At 39.9% G+C, this 26,077-nt stretch overlaps 1 protein-coding gene across 3 annotated transcripts in view; it reads left to right on the top strand.

Moving 5' to 3' along the window:
* The window catches only part of kif5ab (kinesin family member 5A, b), a 65,558-nt gene extending 40,641 nt beyond the window's left edge, over window positions 1-24,917 (top strand). For 2 of the 3 annotated variants that reach the window (XM_079683127.1, XM_079683126.1), the window contains exons 15-29: window positions 128-274; window positions 2,279-2,467; window positions 2,955-3,072; window positions 4,922-4,986; window positions 6,340-6,449; window positions 8,150-8,251; window positions 8,681-8,741; window positions 8,855-8,926; window positions 9,023-9,127; window positions 10,770-10,986; window positions 14,463-14,904; window positions 16,023-16,087; window positions 18,552-18,579; window positions 19,074-19,186; window positions 20,314-24,917. In XM_079683127.1, the coding sequence (XP_079539253.1) occupies window positions 128-274; window positions 2,279-2,467; window positions 2,955-3,072; window positions 4,922-4,986; window positions 6,340-6,449; window positions 8,150-8,251; window positions 8,681-8,741; window positions 8,855-8,926; window positions 9,023-9,127; window positions 10,770-10,986; window positions 14,463-14,904; window positions 16,023-16,087; window positions 18,552-18,579; window positions 19,074-19,173 (1,821 nt within the window). In that variant the 3' untranslated portion in view covers window positions 19,174-19,186; window positions 20,314-24,917. The remainder of the gene's footprint in view (window positions 1-127; window positions 275-2,278; window positions 2,468-2,954; window positions 3,073-4,921; window positions 4,987-6,339; window positions 6,450-8,149; window positions 8,252-8,680; window positions 8,742-8,854; window positions 8,927-9,022; window positions 9,128-10,769; window positions 10,987-14,462; window positions 14,905-16,022; window positions 16,088-18,551; window positions 18,580-19,073; window positions 19,187-20,313) is intronic. The other variant, XM_079683128.1, reaches the window with a different exon arrangement.
* Window positions 24,918-26,077: the final 1,160 nt, after the last annotated feature.

Genomic DNA, 26,077 nt, shown 5'->3' on the forward strand with positions numbered 1-26,077 from the left:
TTAATCCCGTTAGTCCCATCTCTCCTCTTCTCACTGTCGTCATTTTTTTTTCTCCCTCTATCGAACTCCTCCCCTCTCTCTTCTTCCTCTGTGTTTAATCCCACATTTCGCTCCTCTCCTCCCACAGGCTCAACTCAAGGCTGTAGAAGCAGAGCTGTCTCGCATCCAGGAAGTGAGCAGCCATCAAAGGAAACGCATTACTGAGATTCTCAACAGCCTGATGAGGGACCTGAGTGAGTTCAGCACCATCGTTGGGAACAGGGACATCAAGCTGGTGAGTGGGACGCACAATGCAAGCTCAGAGTAATATACCAGTTCAAATGAACAGATAGTGCTTGAAACTTTGAATAACAAGCACAAGTCTTTCCCCTTAGTCATAAGAAACATTTAACTATCTGGGAAGAATCAGTGCAATTAGCATAAAAAAACACTTTACTTACTTGAGACTAAAGTACACAGATACATGGAATTCCCATACATACGTTTAAAATCATATTAAACTGGCCTTTCTTATTGATTTAGGTTCTATAAAAGGTAGTTACATTGATCTTTTTCATGGTGCAGATGACATATAAAACAAGGTTTGGCTCCATAAAGCTTCCTACTTAGATCCAAATCAATGAAGTATTTTTGTATACAAAGTTTATGACCTCGTGAGTGGAAGCAACCTTTTGGTTGAACAGATAGGTTGCTCCTCTGCATCCTTCAAACCCGACATCAGACACCATCAAAATAAAATGGTTTGTGTCATGCAGGGATGTGTGTTGGCTGCCTTTCTTATTATATTACTTAGTTTTCTCAAGCGGCAAGCCTTTGGAATATCAACTTAAGGAGACTACCTACCTTCAAGGACAGACGGTTATCTGTCCAATCTTGCTCAAGTGAAAGCTAAAACGAATGACGCAGAACATCAGCTTAAGCAAAACCAGGATGATGGGACAGGGCACCGAGACTTCCTCTGTCTTCATCAACATCAACACACACATATTGTATTGAGCTGTGGATGGTGATGGATGGTCCAAGCTGTAAGCACTGTCACTCACCACCACCGCCAATAACATGTCACTCAATACTGAACTCAGCAGCTGTATCGGGAAAGCAGACTCTGCTTTAGGAAGCTCATAGTTAGACTGAGGAACATGTGCACAGACGCTGTGATTTAGCTCATCCCTGTACGGTCGTTAAGCTTAGACCCCATTCTTACATCAAGAGCCGAGGATAAATAGCTCCCATCTGTGTTGCCTGAGGTGCAAACTGGGCATCACCTGGATGGACAGGATTACACACAGCAGTCCTGGAGAGAGCACAGCTTTCCAGTGAGGACTCCCTCCAGAGGCAGCAACCTCTCTGCTGTCTGGACCCTGTCCAAAGGATGGACAACAGACGAACCCCCGGAGACATTCTGTACACAGAGCTGTCATCTGGCCGCCCACAGTTACATTATAAAGATGTCTGCGAGCAAGTCTTCAAGTCCTTCAACATCAACCGGGTCACATGGGAAGATGCCCTTAACTGTTTTTAAAGGCAGGAAACTCTCCACACTGGATTGCTGACATAGAACACCATCTTGACTCCGAGAAGCAAAGACAATGGAGAGACAACATTATTATCATGAGGCTTCTTATGCAACATTTGCTGGTCTCCCAAGCCTGCCTTGTTGATAATTCGTTTTTCCTTTCCTCTTTTTCTGTGTGATAAAAACCTGCCGACATAAAAGGCAGAAAGTCAAACGGTTTCAAATTGAGGGAAACCCTTTCAAACTAATTTTTGAAAGGGTGAAATATTAAAACCAAAGTCAAAGTGGAAAATTCATAATGGCTTATGCATGATTTTCTTTCTCTTTCTCTTTAAATGAACCTGACATTTGCAAAATCCGTGGAATTTTAGGAATCATGTCTTATTTCTTACTGCTAGAAACCCCGCTGGAGGGCAACGCATTAAACATTATAGTCAAGTATATCCTTGAATATTTTCTTTTTCAATATAACACCTGGGGTATGTAATAGGCCTACCCACTGATGTATCTTAGCTATAATATTTACATTTGTTTTGATATGTGGGAGTAGTCTGTCCTTTACAGTGTATTTCGGAGCATCTGCTAAATGATGCTTTTAACATAACGGATGTGCCTACAAAATGTCAGAAAGCGTCCCTAAGATGCCTCTCTCTCTCTCTCAAACTTCCCAGCTGTCTTTAAACAGTCCCCACTAAATCTTAAGCTAACATTTTCACTACTCTTTTAACGATATCTCCTCCTCTCTACCTCATTTTTCTTCAGCCCGTGGAGATCACCGGTTCAATCGAAGAGGAGTTCACAGTGGCCCGCCTCTACATCAGTAAGATCAAGTCTGAGGTGAAGTCCATGCTGAAACGCTGCCGTCATCTGGAGAGCCACCAGATGGAGTGTCACCGCAAGATGGAGGAGACGGGCAGAGAGCTGTCCTCCTGTCAGCTCCTCATTTCACAGGTGAGGGACTGACTGAGAAACTAGCTTCAAACATCCAGGGTAGGAAAAAGTTTGTAAATCCAGCAGGAAATGTTGGTGTTGATGTGGGGTAAATGAGGACAATCTGCAATGAAACCAAGAGTGCAACATATTATTTATCATCACCAATGAGTGATTGACATTTTGAATCAGAAAGACTTTGGCCTTTTTTACGATACTTATTTTTGAGTAGGAGCAGTGCGCTCAAAATGTCACTCAACTGTTTGTGGCATCAACACATCAGCAGATTTTATTGTCAAAATGATTTTGTGCATTCTTTGTTGAGTGCTTGAAACCCTTCATGTTGTGAGTTCCACTATCGTTGGTATTTGAATTTATATCCCTAATGAAGGGTTCATAAATATTCAATGTAAATCCTATCCATTTGACAGCGAGTAAAATCCTGTGTCGAGGTCCTGTGCTCATTAGTATACTTCCTGCATCTGAGGCGCTGTGTTCTGGTTTTCAGCACGAGGCAAAGATCCGCTCTCTGATGGACTACATGCAAAATGTGGAGCTGAAGAAGAGGAAGTTGGAAGACAGCTATGACTCTCTGAGTGAAGAGCTGGCCAAACTCCAAGCTCAAGGTAGACTAATGTAATCATGATAGTAAAAAAATCCATCATAATTAAATAACCACAGTATCGTTCCAGTCAACAAACAAGACTAATAGTAAAGACAATCTAGACTTTTCTTTAGCACATCACTGCTTTGAGCCAAATCCAATGACGCTGATGTTAAGAAGGTATACCGTGTAATGTCATCATCATCATTACATCAAGGCAAGCAGGTCATTGGGTTTAATCCTCTGCACACCAAACTGTATGTCTGTACAAAATGTCATGGCAATCCGTCCTATATTGTTGCAGACAAAACGACCACAGTGGCATTCATGTCTAATCTCAATTAACTCCTCAAAAGTATTTAGAAATGTGAAAATACAGTCATGTTAGACGTTTGCAACAGTAGGTGAATCTGTTTTGAGGTGAAATCTATCTATCTCGCTAAACCCCAAGGATCAATATTGAATAAACAGAGTCAGCGCAGCACATGTAAAATGTCTTGCTTCTGTTTGTGTGATAAAAATGTATTTGCCCCAGGCTCAGGTTGAGATATTTTCCCGACGTGATCAAAATAACAAACCAGGAACAGAGTGTCTCCCATTTATTCAGACTCAAAGGTGAAGCAGGAAACAACAATACGGTGAGAAAAGCTATGCAACAGATTTATGGCTGATAAATTATACAATTGCTCCAGGAGCAAAACTAATCGACAGTCATCAAAACAAATAATGTATTCAATAAATCAAAGAATACTGCAGGTTAAAGTATAATATTTATCCTATACTGTCAAAGCACACATTTTTACAGAGACAGTGTGCCAAAGCGATTGAAGTGATGGATAATAATCTTCTGTGGAACATTCTTGCTAAATACAGAGTGAAGGACAGCATGCAGGTTAAACCACTCTGTAAATATCCAGTTAAATGTATGACTTTGGCCAAAGGCAGATATTAAATATAAGTTTAATATTCTGACAGAGCGAAACACAATCCTTTCTTGAGGAATTAAACAAAAGGCAACAATGTGTTGATGTATTTCCGCTTCCCCGGACTGGAACTGGGAGAGGATGCAGCCTAAAACAAATTGAAGGAATCCCTGTCTATATGTAGGTCTGTCATCCGATGGACTACACTCTCTGTGGGTAAATTGCTCAGGACCCAAAGAACTGGAGTGCAGGGAGTGAAGGTTTTTGGATCACTGGCTCTACAGAGCGGGCACTGCGTGGCTTCAATGAGAGTTAGTCTCTGCCAGAGGCCTTTCTGTACTGCCGAGAAAAACTGGGTAAACACTGACAGATTTAAGCTTCCAAACATATTACTACCCAACATGAACAGATTAATGGTACATTTGAGCGTTGGCCATCTAACTGCAGATACTCTCGGTCCACTGACACAATTCACAAATCAGGCCAAAGGCAATGTAAGTCCTAAATATCCTGTGAAAAACCTGTGGATTAAGTCCAGGTAAATCAATTGTGTCTGTACTTAAGCCAGGCACTCCTTGAGTCATTACAGAAGTAAATAAATACAAAGTGCTGCAGGTTGTGTTGAAAACACAGCAAAGTAGAGAGCTCTGTAATTTCATCATCAGACGACGGGACATTTTAGGAAGAGCAATGAGTTGTTGACAGATTAGATCAGCATGATACAGTAGCTGTCGTTCTCAATAACAGGTATTATCACACCCGAGGCACGAGTAGGGTCACGCTGACCTCTCTGTCAAATGAAGCGTGGTGCTGTTATGCTGTCAAAGTCATGTCACTGTCACCTCTGTCATCTTAATCAATGTGTTTTATCTCCCTGCTTCGCTCTTCTCGTCCTCCCTCTGACTTGTTTGATCTTACCGTTGTGTGTGTGTGCATGCTTGTTTTTAGAGAGCATGGCACTGGTCACCAGTGGCGAGAATCACTCTTCTGTCCAGGATTCCTGTGATATAAAGGTAACCATGACTACAGTGAGAGCAATTTAATGTAATGACCTTTTCCTCAAACCGCCTCAGCACTCTGCTGTGTGTGTGTGTGTGTGTGTGTGTGTGTGTGTGTGTGTGTGTGTGTGTGTGTGTGTGTGTGTGTGTGTGTGTGTGTGTGTGTGTGTGTGTGTGTGTGTGTGTGTGTGTGTGTGTGTGTGTGTGTGTGTGTGTGTGTGTGTGTGTGTGTGTGTGTGTGTGTGTGTGTGTGTGTGTGTGTGGGTGGGTGGGTGGGTGTGTGTGGGGGTGTTAGTGAGCTGTGGGTGTCTCTGCGTCTTTGAGTGTACATTAATGTTTCAGAGCACGGTGCCAGTACATCATAATGGGAGTGCAAGTGTTTTTGCATATAAAGTAGGGCTGCAATAGTTATTTAAATGTTAGATGGATTCATCAATTGTCTTTTTTAAGAAATAATTTGACATGTTAAACTGGAAAAATGTTCATTATGTGAAACAAATGTCTTAGTGAACTTCATGTGCTGTAGGAAGATTTTTTTTTGGACAAAGCTATGATAACCCTTTCCCCTCGTGTTCAGTCTAGTAATGGTTAAATCAACTGGCTGCTACATATTATTATCAGACAGAGAGGTATCAATATTGCTATCTCAGACTTAGAGGAAAGCATTTTCCTATACTGTACAAATTGTTTAGCTATTCCTCATTCTTTAAATAGCTCATCTTAAGTAAATGCCCAAACTCCAAAGATACAGCATTGAATGTACAATGACACAAAATATAAACAAGCATAAAATCCTCAGATTGATGATTCTGGAAAACTCAAATGTTTTGTACAGTATTATATGATAAAAAGGTATCGATCTGTTATTGAGTGATTATTATTCAACAAATCTGTAAGCACTAACATGCCTTGGTTTAACTGTTTGGGGATCCTTTGGTCCAACATTTGCTCCTGTGCCTCTGTTACCCCCAATCTGCCAGAGCAAACAGCACACTCAAGCCAGCCGCTTCACATCAGTATACTGCAACACTACCAGGCCTTTGGTTTTATGTCAGTCAGTTTGTGGTTATTTTATAAAACATAGGTTATTAAGGAAAATGCTCCATGTCATCACTATTGAATCTAAAGTAATAAGGTGTTAGTAAACTATTTTTAGTACAAGTCAAAGCCCTTATACAGAGGAGGTTTTGCACGATCCAGTGGATTTTACTCTGAATGCCCATGTGGCTCACAATGTCCACTGGAGGCTTAACTGCTTTTCTCTCTTGTTATTTTGTGATTAAGTTTTGTTCCCACCTCCGGGTACACTCTCTCTCTCTCTCTCATTATGTATGTGTGTCTCCCCTCTTCTTGTTGCCCATACTTCAGAGGGCTCTGGAGCAGCAGATGGAGTCACATCGTGAGTCGCACAGCAAACAGCTCGGTCGCCTGCGAGATGAGATCAATGAGAACCAGAAGATCATCGACGACTTAACTGAGTCAGTGCTTCATTATTATTCTTCACCTTTTCAGAGAAACTGAATAAGGCTACAGATACTTAGCTTGTACAGGGGTACGACAATAGGAGTTCAGGGGTGTTTTAAAGCAGGGGCCAGTTGCATGAAAATAAACTCATTCATTTTGTCCTAAATGTAACTTTTAGTCAGCATTGCTTTACAGTACATAGACACCGGTATTAAGCTTCCTTATGAGTGACTAATGTAGGAATGACTTAGGTAATCTGTTGGGCAATTTCATCTGGGGTAATAAAAGGCACTTTGTGATCAATACACTTTAAACTCGCTGAAAACCTAAATCACAGTGTCTTATTTAGTACTTCCCATGATTGAAATGTTATCTGATATAATTTGAGTATACAAAATGATAGGTTATCAAGGAAAAGGCATAATAACTACTTTCTTTGACACTGGACTGTGTTGCATTACAAAGCAGATTTTACATGGCTCCAAAGCAGAAAGCTTATCCACTCCGCAGGCTTACATCTTTATTCCTATTCTTCCGTCATATGCAGTGTGAAAATGCTAAAATTGGGCATACAATGTCTCAGTCCATGAGTTCTCAAAAAGTCTTGCGGTAGCTGTAAGAGGGTCTGAAGTCAATATGTGTGGGGGTTGACATGCGGAGGAAACTGCAGTGTGGGAGGACTTTAGAAGCTGCTGCTGATTACCACAGATCCTTGAAAAACCCCAGGCCTTGTTTGGGGTCCTTGAAAACATGCCCCTTCAGGTGCCTTGTTTTGAAGATTTCTGTAACAAGCATGAACGTCTGGGAGTAGACTGCAGGGCAGAGCCTTGAGAAACTAAAGTAGATTTCCCAAATGGTCGAGGAGTACTGACCCATGGAGCAGCTGCAGAGGATTTCAGAATGAAAATACATGTGGGGTTGCTCTGCTTGTCCTGCTGACATGGCTTGAATTGGACAAGCAGCTTGAAAATGGCTGTATGAAGGGATGTAAGAAGAACGGAAATGATCTGGAAGCAGTAGTGTGGTCATTTTGATCCTTGCAGCCGAGCAGAAAGGTATAATAAATATTTGCCCAAGATTTAAGGGTCAGTAAAGTGGAGCATGGTAAAATAAATTGATGGGGAAACGCAGTGCGCTATTTTAAAACAGGATGTATCTGTACCCTAATGTGACACTAACAACTTGGATGTGACTATGAGGACACAAATCCTTACCCTGCAAAGAAATATTGAGCCTTCTCATCATTTGTCAGCATGCCGCTTTGAAAGTCGGTGCATGCCACTGAGCTGAAGCGTTACCCCCCAGAGACAGGGAAGACAATTTATTTTTCGCATTTGTCGGTGTCAAGCTGAGGCCAAAACAAAACTCATCACAATACAAGCAATTGTCAACAATGATTCTCTTAAATGGCATTTTATACCAGTTTACAAACAGCTAATCAACCTCTCTCGTTGTCCTGTAATATTTATTCGAAAATGCATAGTGGTTAAATTCTAAGAACTTAATTAAATAGCAAACATTTTTAAGGCACATGAGAGTTCATGAAGTTTGACTAATATGTTTTTTTGGTGCTGATGACCTCCATTTCCAGATTGAACCCCTTGTATTACATATTTTACTTTACATTTCCCCAATATTGGATTTCCTTTTAGGAGAGAGGAATTATGTGTACGTCTGTTTTATTGAAATATTTTTACATTTTGTACTTTTTCAGTTGTAACCAGAAGCAGGAGCTGGAGTTGGAGCAACTGCATTACGACTTTCAACATCTCAGGAGTCAAGAACATCACAAGAGCCGGCAGCTGGAGGAACTGACGTGAGTCTCTGTTGTTCTGTCCTGGCCAGCATTCAAACGCTCCGCCATATGGAGGCCCAACGGCGAGCTGCCTCTTTTGATTCACATCTTCCATTCCTCTCTGTCATCCGTCTTCGCTTTGTCTATTTATTTTCCTCTCTCTCTGCAGCTCTGTCATCCTATCTACAGGACACGTTTATCTCCCTGTGGAGGAATAAAGTCGTACAGTTTGTAACTAAAATGAACCCTTTAAACCCCTTTCAGTTTTTGAAAAGGTAACAGCTGGCTGCAAATAGGTCTGTTTCAGTCTGCATTGCCCTTTGCAGCGTATTGCATCAGATGGCAGATTGGAGCCAGAGTTAGATGTGATCTTTATTCATGATTTAATCTGGCAAAAATGTGCTGTAGGGAGAAGTTTTTTTAATTATCTATCTTTCTGTCAATATATAGATTTCTCCATGAGCGACATGAGCAGTCCAAGCGGGACCTCAAAGGGCTGGAAGACACGGTTGTAAGTCATTATTTGCTGTCACGATTCACTTGGCTCCCTCACGGGCCAATGATCCACTAAATACTCCCTAACTGCTCTAACTGCACTATTTCCTCTCTCACTTTATTCTGAAGGCTCGTGAGCTCTACACCCTGCACAACCTCCGCAAGCTTTTCGTTCAAGACCTCACGACCCGAGTTAGAAAAGTAAGACGGAAACAACTTCTTGAATCTTGAATCCTCCAAAGTTTTTGAACTGCAGTATTTCAGAGGTTGAAAGTTCTTTATTTTTTCTGTCCACAGAGTGCACAGTTGGAGCTTGATGAGAGAGGGGGATATATCAGTCAGAAACAGAAGATTTCCTTTCTTGAAAACAACCTCGACCAGCTTACAAAAGTTCACAAACAGGTAACAGCCCATATCAAAATATAAATGATAGTGAGAAAACTGAAAATGTTTTATCCATCCAACATTTCGTTTGAAACTAGGACAAATAATAGCGTTCCGCTCAGCCTGTAAATGTGATTATCACCGTGCCATGGCGCAGCAGTGTCGAGCTGAAACGCCTTACCAGGATAGAATAAATATGAGCCGAGCCAAATTAAAATACAGAACAGTGTGCACTGTTTGTCATTGTTGACAAGAGTAAAGCAGGCACCATCAATCATTTTACGATTGCAACTTCAAATATAAGTCTCCTTGAAAACAGAGCAGAAGCAGGTGTTAAACCACGCTGCTTTCAGGGAGAGGACGCCCGGTGCTCAGTCGCTCAGAATTGATAAATACAAAATAATTCATCATGCAGGTGCACATAAAACACGCCTTTTATCCTCTCTGAATCTGACGCAAACCATCTCTCACAGTCAACCTTTCGCTCAAAAAGATGAGACACAAACACTCACAGACACACACATACACTTCATACATCCAACTTTAATATTCCTAAATGGACTACAGCAGTAGAGCGAGTGTTGATGTGCTAAACGCTCTGCAGACTGGCACATAAAGTCGTGCTGGCAGATCGGTGAGAGCTGCACTGCAGCAGTGTCAGAAAACCAATCCTAAAGTGGCTGCTGGGAGACTCCATCCCATCTACCCCCTGCTGCTACTGTAGGAAAGGAGATGAAAGTCATGGTCATCAATCAACAAGCTCCCAGAGGAGAGTGATAAGACTCCTAAAGACAGGCAGTTGACAGCGGCTCTGCTCTGTCTGATTTGTCCTGCCCTTGTACAGACACAGTACTGACTGACTGTATTTCCATCTGGAAACACTCATGATTTCTCTTATTACATCAATTGGAAAATAGGAGTCGTGCCTCTATTTCCCATTTCTCTTCAAAATGACTCTCAACCAAACAATAACATAGCTCTGCCAAACCTGAATCTAGGATCCTTTGCCTGTTAGATTACTTGGATACAAAGAGTATTATTCTTTCCACAGTGCACCACAGGATTGTGTCTCTAAACGTTTGTAACAAATGTGTAAAAACATATTGGTGGGGCTGAAACATTCCGTCAGTTTTATGCTTTACTCCCACAGACTCTGTCATGGCTGACACTTGGTGTTTTTTCTCTTGATATCTAACTTCTTTTTAAAATGGTTAACTTTTTTGGACAACCTTGACAACACAACGTTACAGAAATACAGATTTAAAAGTTGATCCTTTGGTTCTGGGTTCTTCGCTTTGAACAAAACTCATTCCCACATATTATTCTCTTTTTTTGCTTGCCAGATTAAATGGAACAATTGGATGAACGGTTGATACAAGGAGCACTGTATATTCTTAGACAATTTTTCCTTAAGGCACTTTTACTCCGCTGAACTTATTTGGGTCTAACTAATATAAATGTTCCAGGTAAAGAGATTTGTGAGGTCACTTTGCTACATCCGTTGTTGTATGCTTTAACTATTGATTTCAATGTTCTCTTCTTGGGGACAAAAGATTGGATCTCTAACATTGAAAAACTGGAGGATCATTTTCCTATGGAATGGAAATGGGAAATAGGAAGATAGTTAAGCCCTGGGTTTATGTCTTCTTTTGTGTGACAGCTGGTGCGTGACAATGCAGATCTTCGCTGTGAGCTTCCAAAACTGGAGAAACGTCTTCGGTCTACAGCAGAGCGAGTCAAGGCTCTGGAGGTCGCGCTGAAGGAGGCGAAGGAAGGAGCCATGAAGGACCGCCACCGCTACCAGCAGGAGGTGGAGCGCATCAAGGATGTGATGAGGGTCCGCAATCCCTTCCGCCGGCCCCATGCTGCACAAATAGGTAATACATCATCCTGCTCACTGACTCACACACTCAGAAAATACTTCAGAATAATTTAACAGCCATCAGCAGTGATCTACACACTATATTACATGTGTCATTTCAGTAAAAGCTATGTTATTTCATAAAATGATCTTTCACTCTGTGGGTAGTCAGTGATCCTCTGCATCTCTCTATTCAAATCTGATCTATGGGTATTAATATGCAATATGCACTATTACGTTCCTTTTTAGGACAACCTGTTAAGCCCGAGAGACCCCGGTACCGGGGTACTGCCGCAACATCTTGCAGGAAACAGTGTCTGAGGGCATGTTCATTTAATAAACTATGAATGTTTTATATCCTTGCAACGGGAAGAAACTCATCTAACTGATAATTTAAAAAATGTTTTTAAAAAAAACCCCACAATGCTAACGCTGAGCCTCTGAACTAGAAACGAGCTAAAAATGCTAACAGATGACTGCACCGAAATTCACTCCATTCCATCTTCTACCGCTTATCCGGGGTCGGGTCGCGGGGTAGCAGTTCAAGCAGAGAGCCCCAAACTTTCTTTTCCCTGGACACATCAACCAGCTCTGACTGGGGGATCCCAAGGCGCTCCCAGGCCAGCGAAGAGATATAATCCCTCCACCTGGTCCTAGGCCTACCCCTTGGTCTCTTCCCAGCTGGACGTGCCTGGAACACCTCCCTAGGGAGGCGCCCAGGTGGCATCCTAACTAGGTGCCCGAACCACCTCAACTGGCTCCTTTCGATGTGAAGGAGGAGCGGTTCAACTCCGAGTCCCTCCCGGATGACCGAACTTCTCACCTTATCCCTAAGGGAGACACCAGCCACCCTGCGGAGAAAACCCATCTCGGCCGCTTGTACCCGTGATCTCGTTCTTTCGGTCATGACCCATCCTTCATGACCATAAGTGAGGGTAGGAACGAAAATGGCGCGGTAGACGGAGAGCTTTGCCTTCTGGCTCAGCTCCCTTTTCGTCACAACGGTGCGGTAAAGCGACTGCAGTACCGCTCCCGCTGCTCCGATTCTCCGACCCATCTCACGCTCCATTGTTCCCTCACTCGAGAACAAGACCCCGAGATACTTGAACTCCTTCACTTGGGGTAAGGACTCATTCCCTACTTGGAGTGGACAGTCCATCGGTTTCCTGCTGAGAACCATGGCCTCAGATTTGGAGGTGCTGATCCTCATCCCAGCCGAACCGATCCAGTGAGTGCTGAAGGTCGCAGACCGATGAAGCCATTAGAACCACATCATCTGCAAAAAGCAGTGGTGCAATCCTTAGTCCACCGAACTGCAGACCCCCTCCCCCACGACTACGCCTCGAAATCCGATCCATGTATATTACAAACAGGATTGGTGACAAAGCGCAGCCTTGGCGGAGGCCAACCCTCACCGAAAAGATTATTAATTTAACCCTTTTAGAAGGGAAGATATGGTCATTTGTGGGAATGTCATTTTCGAGCCTGAGACCTGAAAAACAGGCTGAGGGCTAAACTGGTGCATTTCATTGCCTCAGTACTTGTACAATATGCAATGAAAATACAGTATATCTGAATCTTATGTAATTCAGTCCACGATCAAATCACACATAGCCGTTTTCATGACATTAAGGTTATTTAGAGGCATATTACAGTTTTTCTCAATTGCTTAAGTATGGCTTTTATTACTTCTCAAAGAAATAAGTCATTTAAACTGTGCAGCACAACAACTTCAAATGACTCCATCTTGCATGAGGTGAATTATTCTGCCAGTGCATCTCAATGCTTTCAATAACAAAGGATTTGTATGTTCAAGCAAACGTGTCTGCATGAGTCCACTGAAATTATTTTATATCATTTTATTTTATGGAAAATTTGAAGGATAATTTCTCTTTCAGCCAATTAAACAATGTCCATTAAAACTCATGCGGTATCCCTGGTTTTAACTATTCGTATTCTTTACAGTGTGCATCTAATTTCCACAGTAATTTCAAATTAAAGTTAATTATAAAGACAAATGTCTCAATATTCTGTTTAGATTTATGCAAATCATTCATATGTAAAATGCTAATTCTCTCCACATCCGCTGCTAAGGTTACATATACTAACACCCTTCTCCATCTGTCCGCACCTTTTCATCTGCTTCTGATATTCAATTTGCACTTGGAATGTACTGCAATACAAATATTTTATCATGGTGCAAGAATTCCTTTCGTGAAATTTCCAGTACCTACAGTATATTCTTCCTCCATTCTCATATACCACCTCATCATGCATGAACAAGGTCCTGAGAACATTTTAAAACTAAATTCAACAACATATATTAGTTGCCAATAATTGTTACAATAATTATAATACCAAACAGATAGATGTGATGGAGGGCTGAATTTGTTTTCGAAGGATTTACACAAAGAGCTCTTTCGAGAGAAATGCAATGATTAGAAAAACATCCATTTTAATCACCAAGACTTGCTTCATCACTGTGTCTATTGAAGGTAATTGGACTAATGCGTTTGAATTCTGTGAAATAAATGAGATGCCTACAGTATGCTGTTGTGAGAAAAATTAGCTATTGATTTGAGAGTCTTTAGAACAATGATTTTCCATGGGGATTATACTAATGCGCCTCAGAATAACTGTGATGTGTTGGTTTATATTAAAGTTATAAAGGGAAAAAAAGATCTTGCAATAAGTGTGTTCATGCTTGGATGTTTTGAAGTTCGATCGAAAAAAACTTCAGCTAGATAGCTAATGTGTGTTTCCTGTGTTGGAAAACAGAATGATAAAATGGTGATTTTACTGCTTTATGCTAAATTTGATGGGCTACATAAAAACAAGGTCTCCATCTAAAGCTGCAACAATAGATCGGTCGATTAAAATACAAATATAAGCCAACTATTTTGATAATCAATTGATGGTTAAATTACTGTTTCTATTTTCTGCTAAAATGGAAGAAAATGCTGTTTCCAGCCTCTCAAATATGAAGATGTGCTGCTTATCATATTAAACTTGGACAGATTTGGACTGACAAAACCAGACATTTAAAGGCATCACCTTGTACTTAAAAAACGGGATGGACATCTTTTACTCTTTTCTGAAATGTTAAAGACCTGGAAGTATAATGGTTTCTCTTTTTATCTCTAAGGAGAACTTTGAGAAGTGATTTATAGAGCAGATATGCACTTTTTTGTTTTGTATATTGTAATTTGTGTTTGATTTAAGCCCTTATTATAACTTATCCGCAGGGAACCTTTGTGAAAGAGAGCATTGCAGTCATTTGGTTTCCCTAATTAAAAAAAGGTTATCTATATTCAGTGGCAGCCAATTTCACTTGGACTTTAATATATCCTCAGTATTCAAGTCACATTAAATGTATTACTCTGTCCTAGAGACAACAGGTTAGCAATACCCCTTCTGGCAGCACAAATATGATGTTTTTTGTCTTTTATGGTTGAATGGATAAATCAATAAATCATTCTGTTTTATCTCTAGTCAAGCCTGTGCGTGCCGGCCACTCGTGCTCTCCCACCAACCCCTTCTACATCCGAGGTTACAGCGATCACCCCGTTGCCTTCTATAAAGCTGACTTCCACAACAGCAACATGAAACAAGAAGCTGCTCCTGCTACACCAGAGAGTGAGCCCAGGTTACCTGAGGCCAACTCCAAACAGAGCAGCCCCACCAAACACCCCCACCCCCAGGTCGACGACTCACACAACAACGAAGCTCAGGACAGCGACTCACACGAAAACAAAGCTCAGGACAGCGACTCACATGACAACGAAGCTCAGGACAGCGATTCACACGACAACGAAGCTCAAGACAGCGACTCACACGACAACGAAGCTCAAGACAGCGACTCACACGACAACGGACCTCAGGACAGCGACTCACACGACAACGGACCTCAGGACAGCGTCACTCAGGACAACATGTGAGCAAATCCAGCTGCATGTGTAGAATTTATAATTTAACATCATGGAGTAATATCCTGCAGGTGATTATAAACATCCTTGAACATAATGATTTGGACATCTTACTAGTTATTTACAGAGATGTTGTATTGGCAGTGCAGTTATCATGACTATCTGCTGATAGTGAAGACAATGCAGTTGAATGCTTGAGAAAAGCTCTGCAAACTGCTAAAGGGCGATCTTTAGTCAGGACTATTTTGCCAACCATTGAAAACTATGAATTATTTTCAAAAATCAGAAATAATAGATCATGCTCAAGGCAAATAATGATGTTCTTATACAAAGTATACTGTATCTAGATCTATCTGTGTTCTTAGTACAAAGCTTAAGCAGCCCAGCTTTTTACAATTTAGCGTGTTAGTAGACAAAAGCATTGTGTTTTATCTGTTTTATGAAGGCACATCTAAATGCGTTGAAATGCAGACCAGTGATTCTTGAAAAATAAGAACCAATATTAACCAATAACTAACCTTTTAGTCACTCTCAACCTTCGCCGAGACAGTTTAACACATTTTACACACCGCTGTTTTTAAATAGATCCTGCTCTACCCACTCTGTTCACAGGTGTGGGATAATTGTTCTCATGTGGGAGTGTCTCATGTGACAATCTGCCACATAATGTTTTTTACAGAATAAAAAAAAAACGTCAGAATCACATAATTAAATCTATTTACAAGAATAAATACAGAGCTTGCATCTCTGATTAAAGAAAACATTGGCCTTGCAGCTTTCATAAGTCATTTAAAGTGTTGTAATCATATGCACTACTTGTATATTGAGTTTACCATGCAGCAAGTAGGTCACCTTCTCATTTTACAATCCTCTAGGGGACAAAGTTTGCTAATTAAATATCCAGTATACTTCTCTTCTATCGAGTATTGCATCAATGTTGCCCTTTCTTTCTTACAGTCAGTGAATCCGTTTTGACATTGATGTATTATTTAGTGGCCGAGTGAGCACTTGGGTACACTTTTATTTTCAAGTTCTCATTTAACTCAAAGACCCTATTGATCCCGTGATTTTGAAACTAATATCCCAGAGGCAAAATGTACATAAACATCTTTGTCTCGTTTGATAGGCTTCCTGCTGAACCTCAGAGTCGAGCAGACAAGAACACGGCAGAGATGCTCGATTCAGAAAACGGTGAGCCTTGTTCACATGTGCCTTTTTATTGTAATGTAAAATATTATGATGAAGATCAGTGGGGTAGAATTACTTTCTTATTAGGACCTCTTTATTTTTAGTGCTTTCTATAATGGCTGTAATGCTTTCATACCAGCCATTATGTTTGAATGATGATTTATATACCCTTACAGAGTGGTGGTTGTTAAAGCAGTTTACAATGATTGCCTGCTGCTATCAATCCACCCCGCTGTTACGTTGTCATTTTGCTTTCATCTTCTTGTAACAAGCTCAGGATAGGTTAATGGCCTCGGGATAGCATTTATTTATGGAATAAAGCCTTGTTTTTTAACATTCACGGAGGAAATTCTCTTTGTTGTTTTGAGGACATTGCTGCTGCTTCTTGAGACTTTTCTGCACCCTCATATTTGTGTATGCTCTCATCAGCAGGCGACTCTGGGGGAGATAGATTATCCTCACACTCATTACTCAGCCGACAGATAGTCTGTCTGCAGCCTGAGAGCCCACCTCAGCCCCTGACCTAGCCATGACAGTTGTAGAGTTGTGTAACAACACCCCACCTCCTCAATTCCCCAGGAGTGTCAATAAAAGTCACAAACTGGGTCACAGCCAACATTTCACTTTTGCTGCGACATGTACCTTTCTTTTATTAAAACACTAATATCAGTGATGCTATCCAGTGAACACTTTACTCATTTAAACAGGCTGCTCTTATTTTGTCGCTTCCCATGATGGTGGTTCAGATGGTTTTCACCACTGCCAACAACAACATACGGAGAAAACATTGATATTTCTCTCCTCTTGGCATAAACATACTCTTTACCGACAGCTGCTTAGAAGCTATGATTCATCTCAAGAGATTTGTGAAGATTTTTATAATCAAGGATACAATATCAGTCATTTTAGATTAACTCAGTTTAATTTCCTTTTGAACACTTTATCTAGTATTTTTCCCCAAAATGGTCATTCAGTGTATGGCATTTTTGAATGAAAGCGCTCTTGCTCTGTAATGCCAGTCAAATTCAGAGGTACATTTCTTTCTGGTCCCTCACCAGTAATGTTCACTCTGAGATATAATTCTACTGAGTGTCATGCATTTCAAAAAGAGCTTATAGGAAGGTAGCTTTGCAAGGCTGTACCTCAAATGACTTCAGTATTTTGAGTCTATTGAGGTGTAGCCCTGACAGTTCCTGTAAGGATTAGATTTTTATGAACTACCAATTTAAAAAATTTTTTTATAAATAGATTAAATTGAGCAGCCTTATAATCCAGTCAGGCGCGAGGCTCCCTGATAGCAGCCAACTCATCAAGTTTAAAGCACACACATTTAGTAAACGCTCTGCCATGAATATCAATTAATCAGTGCACATAGACTTCTTAATGTGTGGCACTCGAAAAACAGCTGAAACACCTTCATCTGGATGGCAATATTTTTCACATAAAAAGTCAAGTGAATATTTTGAGAGATGAATCCCTCTCAGGGTAGCTCAGGGAAAACACAGACCTTTTAAAGATTGGTTTTTCCAGTAGCTGCTATAGAAGGACATTTGGCATAGCACTAGCCATTAAACCGCCTATAAAATGAATGAAAAATAATTAAAAGAATGCAACTATGATGCAGGGACTACAAAGTGAGCCATAATGGTGTGCTTTTGTTAATGTAAGTGCAATTCTGTGCCGTTGTTGGTCTACCGATATGACATCTGTTATTGGGTTGGGCTTGGGCATATGTTTTATGCAACAGAGCTTTGAATAGGAGGAATATACAGTATACATATTTTATTTTTATTTTACAATTTTGATTTGTAGTACTTTGTTATTGTTATTATTAGCTGTAATGTAATTGAGTAAGTCTATTGGCTGGTTGTTTGCTTAAACAGTGTAACATTACTCATGTTTATATTTTCCTGACATGCAATCTCTGGCAACAGTGCTAATAATAAACCTCTTCAGGATAACAACAGCATCGTTCATTTAAAAAAACAGCGTGAAATGACCATGTTTATATTTAGTAGCAAATGTTTTTATACCACTGATAACTGTTCAGGTGGATGGGCTGCTGGATAGTTACAAACACTACAAAGACGTTAACAATGATTTAATGACCGTGACCACAAACTGTCCCTCATGTTAACCAGTTTCTGCTGCCTCAATTTCGAAAATGTGCTACTGTTATGTTTTCTTCTAGCTTGTTGGGTTTATTATCAGGGAAATGCACATTATGGGTTGTTTGAAAATGACTGCCAACACTGTCTTCAGTCATGTGTGCATGGGGATTCTTTTGTTTGAGAACCAACACATAATGCAGCTGCTTTTTCAAAGCCATATCTCCAAGGGCTTTGGGCTGTTTCAATTAAACTCATATGTTTATTTGAGAAAAAGCCACTTCTTCCCTAATTTGCACACCACTAACACTCTCACTGTGCACCTGCCTGCCTCCTTATGCACCTCTCTCTGTCCACAGGAAACACCACAGATATAAATGACAACAGGTAAGACTGCTGCACCCTCATTGATTACTGCCTAACACACATTGCTACCTGTTGTTGTCTTACTGCAAGCTTCCATGTTGTCAGAGTCAACAGAAACCTCTGAAATGTAACTTGTGTATAATTCTCTGGAAACTGATTTATTTTAGAGTAATGTCAGGCCTTTTAATGGCCTTATTGCAGCATGACATGAATGTCCTGCAATATTTACTTCAAATGGGAGATAGCTTGCATCGAGCATGATGATAACAGTCAGTGATAGGCATAGATCATTATAAAGTATGGCACTGACACACTCCTGCATGCACTGTTCCCCTTTGTGTTCTATGAGTAATAACTATAACATCACTGATTTGCTTCGCTCACGATGTCTCTCTGCTTCATTGCTTCCCTCTGGATGCTGTCACCGCTGCTCCTGCTCCTCCTCCTCCTCATCCTCCTGCTGACGCTCATGAATCTGGTGCCGGGGCCGCCTGTGATTCTGATGTGTTGGATAGCATGTGTCTGAATGTGAATTCTGTGCCCAGAACGGACGCCTGCGACAATCAGGATCCAGCCAAACTCTACGGCCTGCATTCCGAGGCCGCGACCAGCTAATAGTCCTGAGCAGGTAAGAGAACGGAAAACACAGCAACTCTTTAATTTATCACATTAATGGATCAGAAAAAACCTACAAATCTCATATTTCTGCTCTTGCATGGGTATACATTCGCTGTGATTATTAAAGCATTTGCATTTAATGTTAAAACGGACCCCCTGGACTTTACATTTAACAACCCTGCTCATCAATTATTACTTGAATAAATGCAGATTGATTCATACTTTGAGTTCTACAAGGTCTTTACTTAGCTACCGTCATCATTTTTTCATCAAATATTAAAGCAGTATAAGCAGGAATGTATTGGGTTGGGAGCAGAGCCTGTGTTAGAGAATAAAAACATCACTGTTTTTTAGGTTATTGGGTTTCGGCCCCTCAGGTGCTTTGCAGAAAAGCTGCCATCTGCCAGTGTGAAGGGACGGGTGTTCTTTGAGGTTTCCCATGCTAAAAATAACAACTCTGGCCCGGACTGCACTGTGAAGTACTAGAGGCACAAACATACCAAACAATAGAGTCTGTCTCGGATCAGCACTCTTTGTTTTTTTATTTTTTTGCAATTACTTCATAAATCCCAGCTGAGGTTGAAAGATTATTCAAAATAAATTCCCTTGGAAAGGCGCATATGACAATAGGGAGTACAATTAATACTGTCTTTGGGTTTTTACTTCATCCTACTACTTTATTCAGTGGTTCCAGTTAATCCTATTAAACCTCACCTGTCCCAGGGACAACAGTTCCTTTATTTGGAGACTCAATTTGCAGGAATAATGCTTTACTTTATTCAAACCTTAATTATATTTCTACTTTAGGTAGAACTGCTCAATGTGGTGACACTTTATATAACACTCAACCTGCAGACTGCTTTCCAAGCGCTTTATGTCGAAATGTCAGGGCAAGTGTTTCACAGTGTTGGATTTACATCCTATGAAGTCTAAGTTTGGACCCGGAGTGTTCCATGCCGTTTCCAAATACAACAAGCTCTCAGTGAAGACACCCAAAATAAGATGATTTGAGACATGTTCCTTCTGGCTATTTTGGCATGACTCACCGGCTGCTGTCTCTCGTTCCCTGTTTCTCTCAAACGTATCTGACAGTTGCTCTTACTTTTTGTTTCTCTGTTTGTCTCTCTTTCTCTCCAGGCAGATGCTTTTTCTGAGGCCTCCTCTGTAAATCTGCATGCAGCTGATCACTGTCCGCCCCTCCTCTCCTTCCCCTCTTCTCCTCACCTGCTGTAAACAGACCTTTATCTCTCCTCTGTCCCCTGTCCTTCCCCTGCTTGCTCATCCTTTTCCTTCTTGTACAATGATGTGGGGTGTATGTGGGTATCAGTAAGATCCGTGGCACTGCGTCTCAAATGCCCGACCTGGCAGCTTACAATAATAAATATTGCTTCACACGCTCCCTCATGAAAAGGGGCCACAGAGAAGAGAAGGTGCAGTGCTGTAGGTAACCACTAGTGTGTGCTGTTTGTCTTAGTGACGGTATTACGGTGGACATAAAACCAGGACAACTGTAAGCTAATGTTTGACTTTGTCATTATTACCATTCTAAAACATGCATATGGAGTTGAAAACTCCATGATGTACAACATGAAAACAGTGAACCTCAAGCTCACGTTACTAATATTTACACTTTTTGACTGCATGTTGTTTTTTGATGTTGGTCTTTGGCTTTTCTTGGGAATTACATGCAATGGAAGAGAGCAGTGAGGGTACATATTACCATGAAATGTCTCAATTTAGTCAGTAACTCAAGTTAAAATGGGCATTCTTAAATGTATTTTTGTTTAATATATAAGGGTGATATAATAAAAAATATATATTGTCAACAAACCTCGTAAATAGACCAAAAGCAACAGTTGTTAATTCTGTCTGAGTATTTTATTACCTGCCGAGCCTGTCTGTGGCTTCCAGTCTTAAGCCTACTGAAGAATACGTAAATCCTTTAAAAATAGGCCCAGCAAATATTGTTGCATCCGTAGTAAAAGGCTTAATTATTTTTCTTAAAACTACTAGCTACTGTATTATTTAGGAAACACTCCTAAAATAGAAATAAACAGCGCATTTTTAGGGACTACTAGCAGCCGTAGAATAATATAGTGTTGTGTGAGTTTTTACAGCAGCAGGATGGTGTATGTGGGATTCATTGGTGTAAAAGTGCCCTTTACATGGTAATGAGGAAATATGTTATCCAATGCAGCTGTGTTTCTCATTGGTGTGTTTTGAAACAAAGGAAGTCCTTTGCAAAGAGGAAGCAGCTACTGTATATCAGGCTTAACAGTAGATTCCTGTTTCTACTAATCACTCATTTCTATACTTATTGCTGTTTTTTGTCTTTTGGTATATTTGTTGACAATTAGAAAATATGGAATATCACCACACTTATCATTTAGAATAACATTTTTGGACATTTGGGAGAAATACAAAATAACAATTTCATCAGGTTGGTTACTATACTGTACTTTTTGAAAACTAGTTATAGGAGCAATATATAATACTTTATGACATAGGTAGACCAACACACACTAAACTAAGCATATGAACACCTGCCACAGTTTAAACTTGGCGAGGCCTTAATTTAGACAGTAGACAATTTCCCACATTAGTCCTTTTGTACTCAAATAAACAAAGGAAAATTAAATGTATGCTGGATATACAGTCTTTATCTCCTCAAGACTCTTCAAGACTCTATAGTTTTGTATTTTGCTACCCTTTGAGTATATATTTCAGATACTTACATTCCATATTACACTGTGTTTTCCTCTAGTTCAATAAAGAAACAACTGTCAGCCAAAAAAGTGTGTATCTCAATAAAGTAGCAAATAAATCACACTTTTTGTAAGCACTTATCAACGTAAGGCTTGATGGCTCTGGTTGTAGTGCTATCTCACCAAGAGAGTATGGTCAATAAGGTACTGAGATTGTCTAATATAAAAATGTTCACGTTTTCAGTGGTTAACGTAAGTCATCACCGCATCTTGGAATGTTGGTACACTGCACTGGTTTACCGGAAAAGCAACTTAAAGGTGGGGTAGGTAAGTTTGAGAAACCGGCTCGAGATACACTTTTTGTTATTTTCCATGGAATGCTCTTAACATCCCGATAGCAATGAATATCTGAAGTGCTTTGACAAAAAATCCATAAAAAAACGTCATCTGTGGAAGCCGTAGTGCTGTAAAAAGCACGACCAATCATTTTAGCCGGCCCGGCTAAAATAACTGGATGGCCTACCTGCCTGTCAGCATTCCATCTGTGCACACACTTATCTCGTGCCCTCATTGGTCATGTGCGTGTTCTTGTGTGTTGGAGGAGGGGCTCTTTAAGGAAGTGTCAGATTTTTTCCGGCTGTGTATTTTCAAATTCTCGAGCTTGTTTCTCCAAAATTACCTACCCCACCTTTAAATAAAAAATTTAATTTTAAAACGTATTTTTCCTGATTTTAGAAGACTGACTGTCAAAGTAGAGAGACTTTTAAACTGTAAATCATACAAGAAATGGCCTGTCAGGGATTGTCTGTGAGATATTCAGTCTTAATATGTCAGTCAAAAGCATGGAAGAGTGGGAAAAAAAGAATTGTGTAGCAACTATTTTTATACTGCTAATCCTAGTTTAAAAGAAAAATATATGTTATTTATAATTTGCTCTATTTTAAATGTAAATGATATGCTATATATTCTTAATTTACAGCAGTTGTTGAATGTGAAATGTTTGCATACTGTATGCTTTGATGTGTGCTTCAAATGGTTTGGATCTCAGATTTCCAATGTGTTATCATGGAATGAAAATGTCATTCCAATATGAATTTGTCTAACAGAGGACTATCGTTCTTTACGAACCTCCTCAGATTGAAACCAAAATGCTGACTGAAGTGAGTCAGTTAAAGAGGCGGTCTTTGAAACATAAAGTAAGGGTTACTCTAGGTTATCTTCTGTTACAGCCCCATGTTATCCCTCTCTTCACACACACACACACACACACACACACACACACACACACACACACACACACACACACACACACACACACACACACACACACACACACACACACACACACACACACACACACACACACACACACACACACGTGCGCACTCACAGCTAAAGGGCATCATCAGCCAATAGGTGATTGACCTTTGACCCGAAAATATAGATGTATTGCATATCCTGTTCTATTGGGTGCAGTCTAAGTTTTCTGAGCAGATAAGTTGATGACAGTTTACACACTTATAATGCCCTTCAAACCATAGACTGTATATAGCTTCAAACTCATAAAATTCCTGGTCAACCGTTCAGGATGACAGAGTGTGTGCGTGTTTGAGTGTGTGTGTCTGCGTGCTATATGTGCTGGGAGAGAAAAAGGAGGTGTATCTTCTAAGCAGACTCTCTCACTCTTTGATTTTCGGCCCTTGTTTTTAACAGAACAGACCCGTAACGCTTTATATTACAGCCTGCCGATATAGTGCACATAATTTGGATGGTGCACTCACTGGGTATAGGCACAAGGGACGAGGTAAGAGGGTTTATGTTTAGAGGGGATCTAGAAATAAATTACACATAAAGTATGTTTTAATGAATTGTTACAGACAGGGGACCAGCAGACTTGGTGTATCTTTTGCCATGTTATAAAAAAGAGCTAAGCCTTGCCTGGCACTTTATCAAAGTATAACTATAATACTTTTATTATAAGGAAACATTTAGGCATTTTAGCTCCACTACTGTTTCTAGTTTATTTTCCAACACAGTTTTAAATTGTCTGATGGTTTCCATACTTAATCATTATTTTTCATAATATACTGTACACATACATATATTTATATATATATATAATTTATTTTTTGTTATAGCTATGACTGCAGAGGCTGTAAAGCCTTATTTTTGGTTTCCTAGCGACATATTTCCCCCCATCTTAATAAATGCTCTGTATTTGAACTATTCTGACATTGCCATTGCAGTATTGACCTTTTTTCCCCTTATGTTCATAAATATTATTATACTCCTATACCTCTTGTTTTTATCTGTTCTTCCCCAGATTTGTTTTGTATAGTTACCCAATTAGCATTTTTCAATGCTCTGTACAAACTAAATTATTACGCTAAATAAATTGTGGGCTGTAATCTGAAGCGTTACCAGCAATCCCTCTATTTTCATTATATTGAGACTTATAAATGCATGAAGCACTTTATCACAATATTTTATTTATCATTTTTCTCTTTGTACCTCTTCACAAGGGGGAAGGGTAAAAAAAGGACGTTGAACTTGAGAAGTGTTATTCTATCTCTGAAGTAGAGTGTGTTTGCATAACCTATAGAAACCATGCGTTGAATGTGAATGTCCTTTTGCTGTTAATCAATGAAAACCACTACGGATACAACTAATCCTGACATGCCCAATGGTGGTCTACTGTTCTGTAAATGTTTGGATGATTGTAGAATTTATTTGCAGTCTTATTGTTATGTTTGTCTGAAAGTAATTGTACCCAAACTGAAAAAAAATCTGGCAAGTTAAAAAAGACGTGATACTGTAGCCTAAATATGCAGAAATATAACTCTGACAAAGATGGTGGGGTGGTTAAAAAAAAGAAAACTGGTGCAAAATGTGTTTGTTTGTACATGTGTGTGCGCTGGTTGGCTTGTTTAAGGCGTGTGATTTAGTGCATGCAGTATTCTTTTCTGTAGCTGCTGAGAAACAGTACTGTTATCTCATGAAACTCCTTTCAATAAAGAAGATCCTGTGTACATATCATTATTTCACTGTCTTGTTTTCACTCACTTTAATCATGTTTGATTTTTCACTGCTTTCACCAATTATAAATATATTGAAATTGCAATGGAGACAAAAAAATAGTGTGAATTTGTACCCCTATTTTAAATAGAGATATACTTGCATGTTGATGGATGAACAAAATAGTTAGAGTTTTGTTAGCATTGACTTTAAGCTAAACATTTATAATAAATTGTAGGATTTGATTTACTGTGGGAAGGAGAAAAAACATGAGGCATCAGTGAGACTGTGACGTCAACCTAAACAATTCAAGCTAGAGCACAGGTCCCCGTCTGTTCAAATTGCTCTCCATGGTAAACTCTTTGTAGACTAGGACAAACAACATACTGATTGTACAACCAGTTTGTTTGGGCGAATTTCCTAAAAACAAACACGTTTTTTTCACGTCTCGCAGAATACAATGTCCAAATGATTCAAACGGTGTGTCTGGCCTGTCTGGCCTCAATTAACCATGCATGACTGGTCTTGCTTTGTTTGAATTTAATATACTTTACAGCTACATTTTTAAAACATATTTCCACAGTGAGGCTTGTTTACGAACATGTATATTTTTCACTGAAAGTTCATCTTCATGCATCCCCTTTGCAGCTTTAAAATACACAAAAGTGAAGAAATAATGTGCTTTGAATAACATTTTGAGTTTATCCATTCTCATGTCTTTTTTTGCTCCTCCCTCAAAAAACACAATGATGTTTCAATACGGTCATCTTGCACGTTTGTCCTCGTTTTAAGATGAGATTTAAATTGAGCACACACACATCTATCCTTCTGCAGAAGTCCTCTAGTGTCAAGCTCTGCATCACATGTATCTCCACAGTGAAGGAAGGTTAAACCACCTAGTGACATACATTTTGAAATTTTAAATCAAGGCAGTTAGAATTGATGTTTTTGTCTTTCACTCGGTATAGTAGAAAACCTTTGACATGGATGTCTGGGAACCTTTCCACACTCAAGCTATGCCAAGTAGAAAGGGCATTGAAATCAATAATACAATTCATGCTATGAATAAATGTTGCAATGACAGTTATTTGTGAATAGATGAGACAATAGGACAAACTCCACTGTTGCTTCATTACCTCATACATCCAGAGGAGGAGAAGGGGGGAAATGCCCAGGGCCAG

The sequence above is a fragment of the Notothenia rossii genome (genome assembly GCF_949606895.1).
Source record: "Notothenia rossii genome assembly, chromosome: 5".
Lineage (NCBI taxonomy): Eukaryota > Metazoa > Chordata > Actinopteri > Perciformes > Nototheniidae > Notothenia > Notothenia rossii.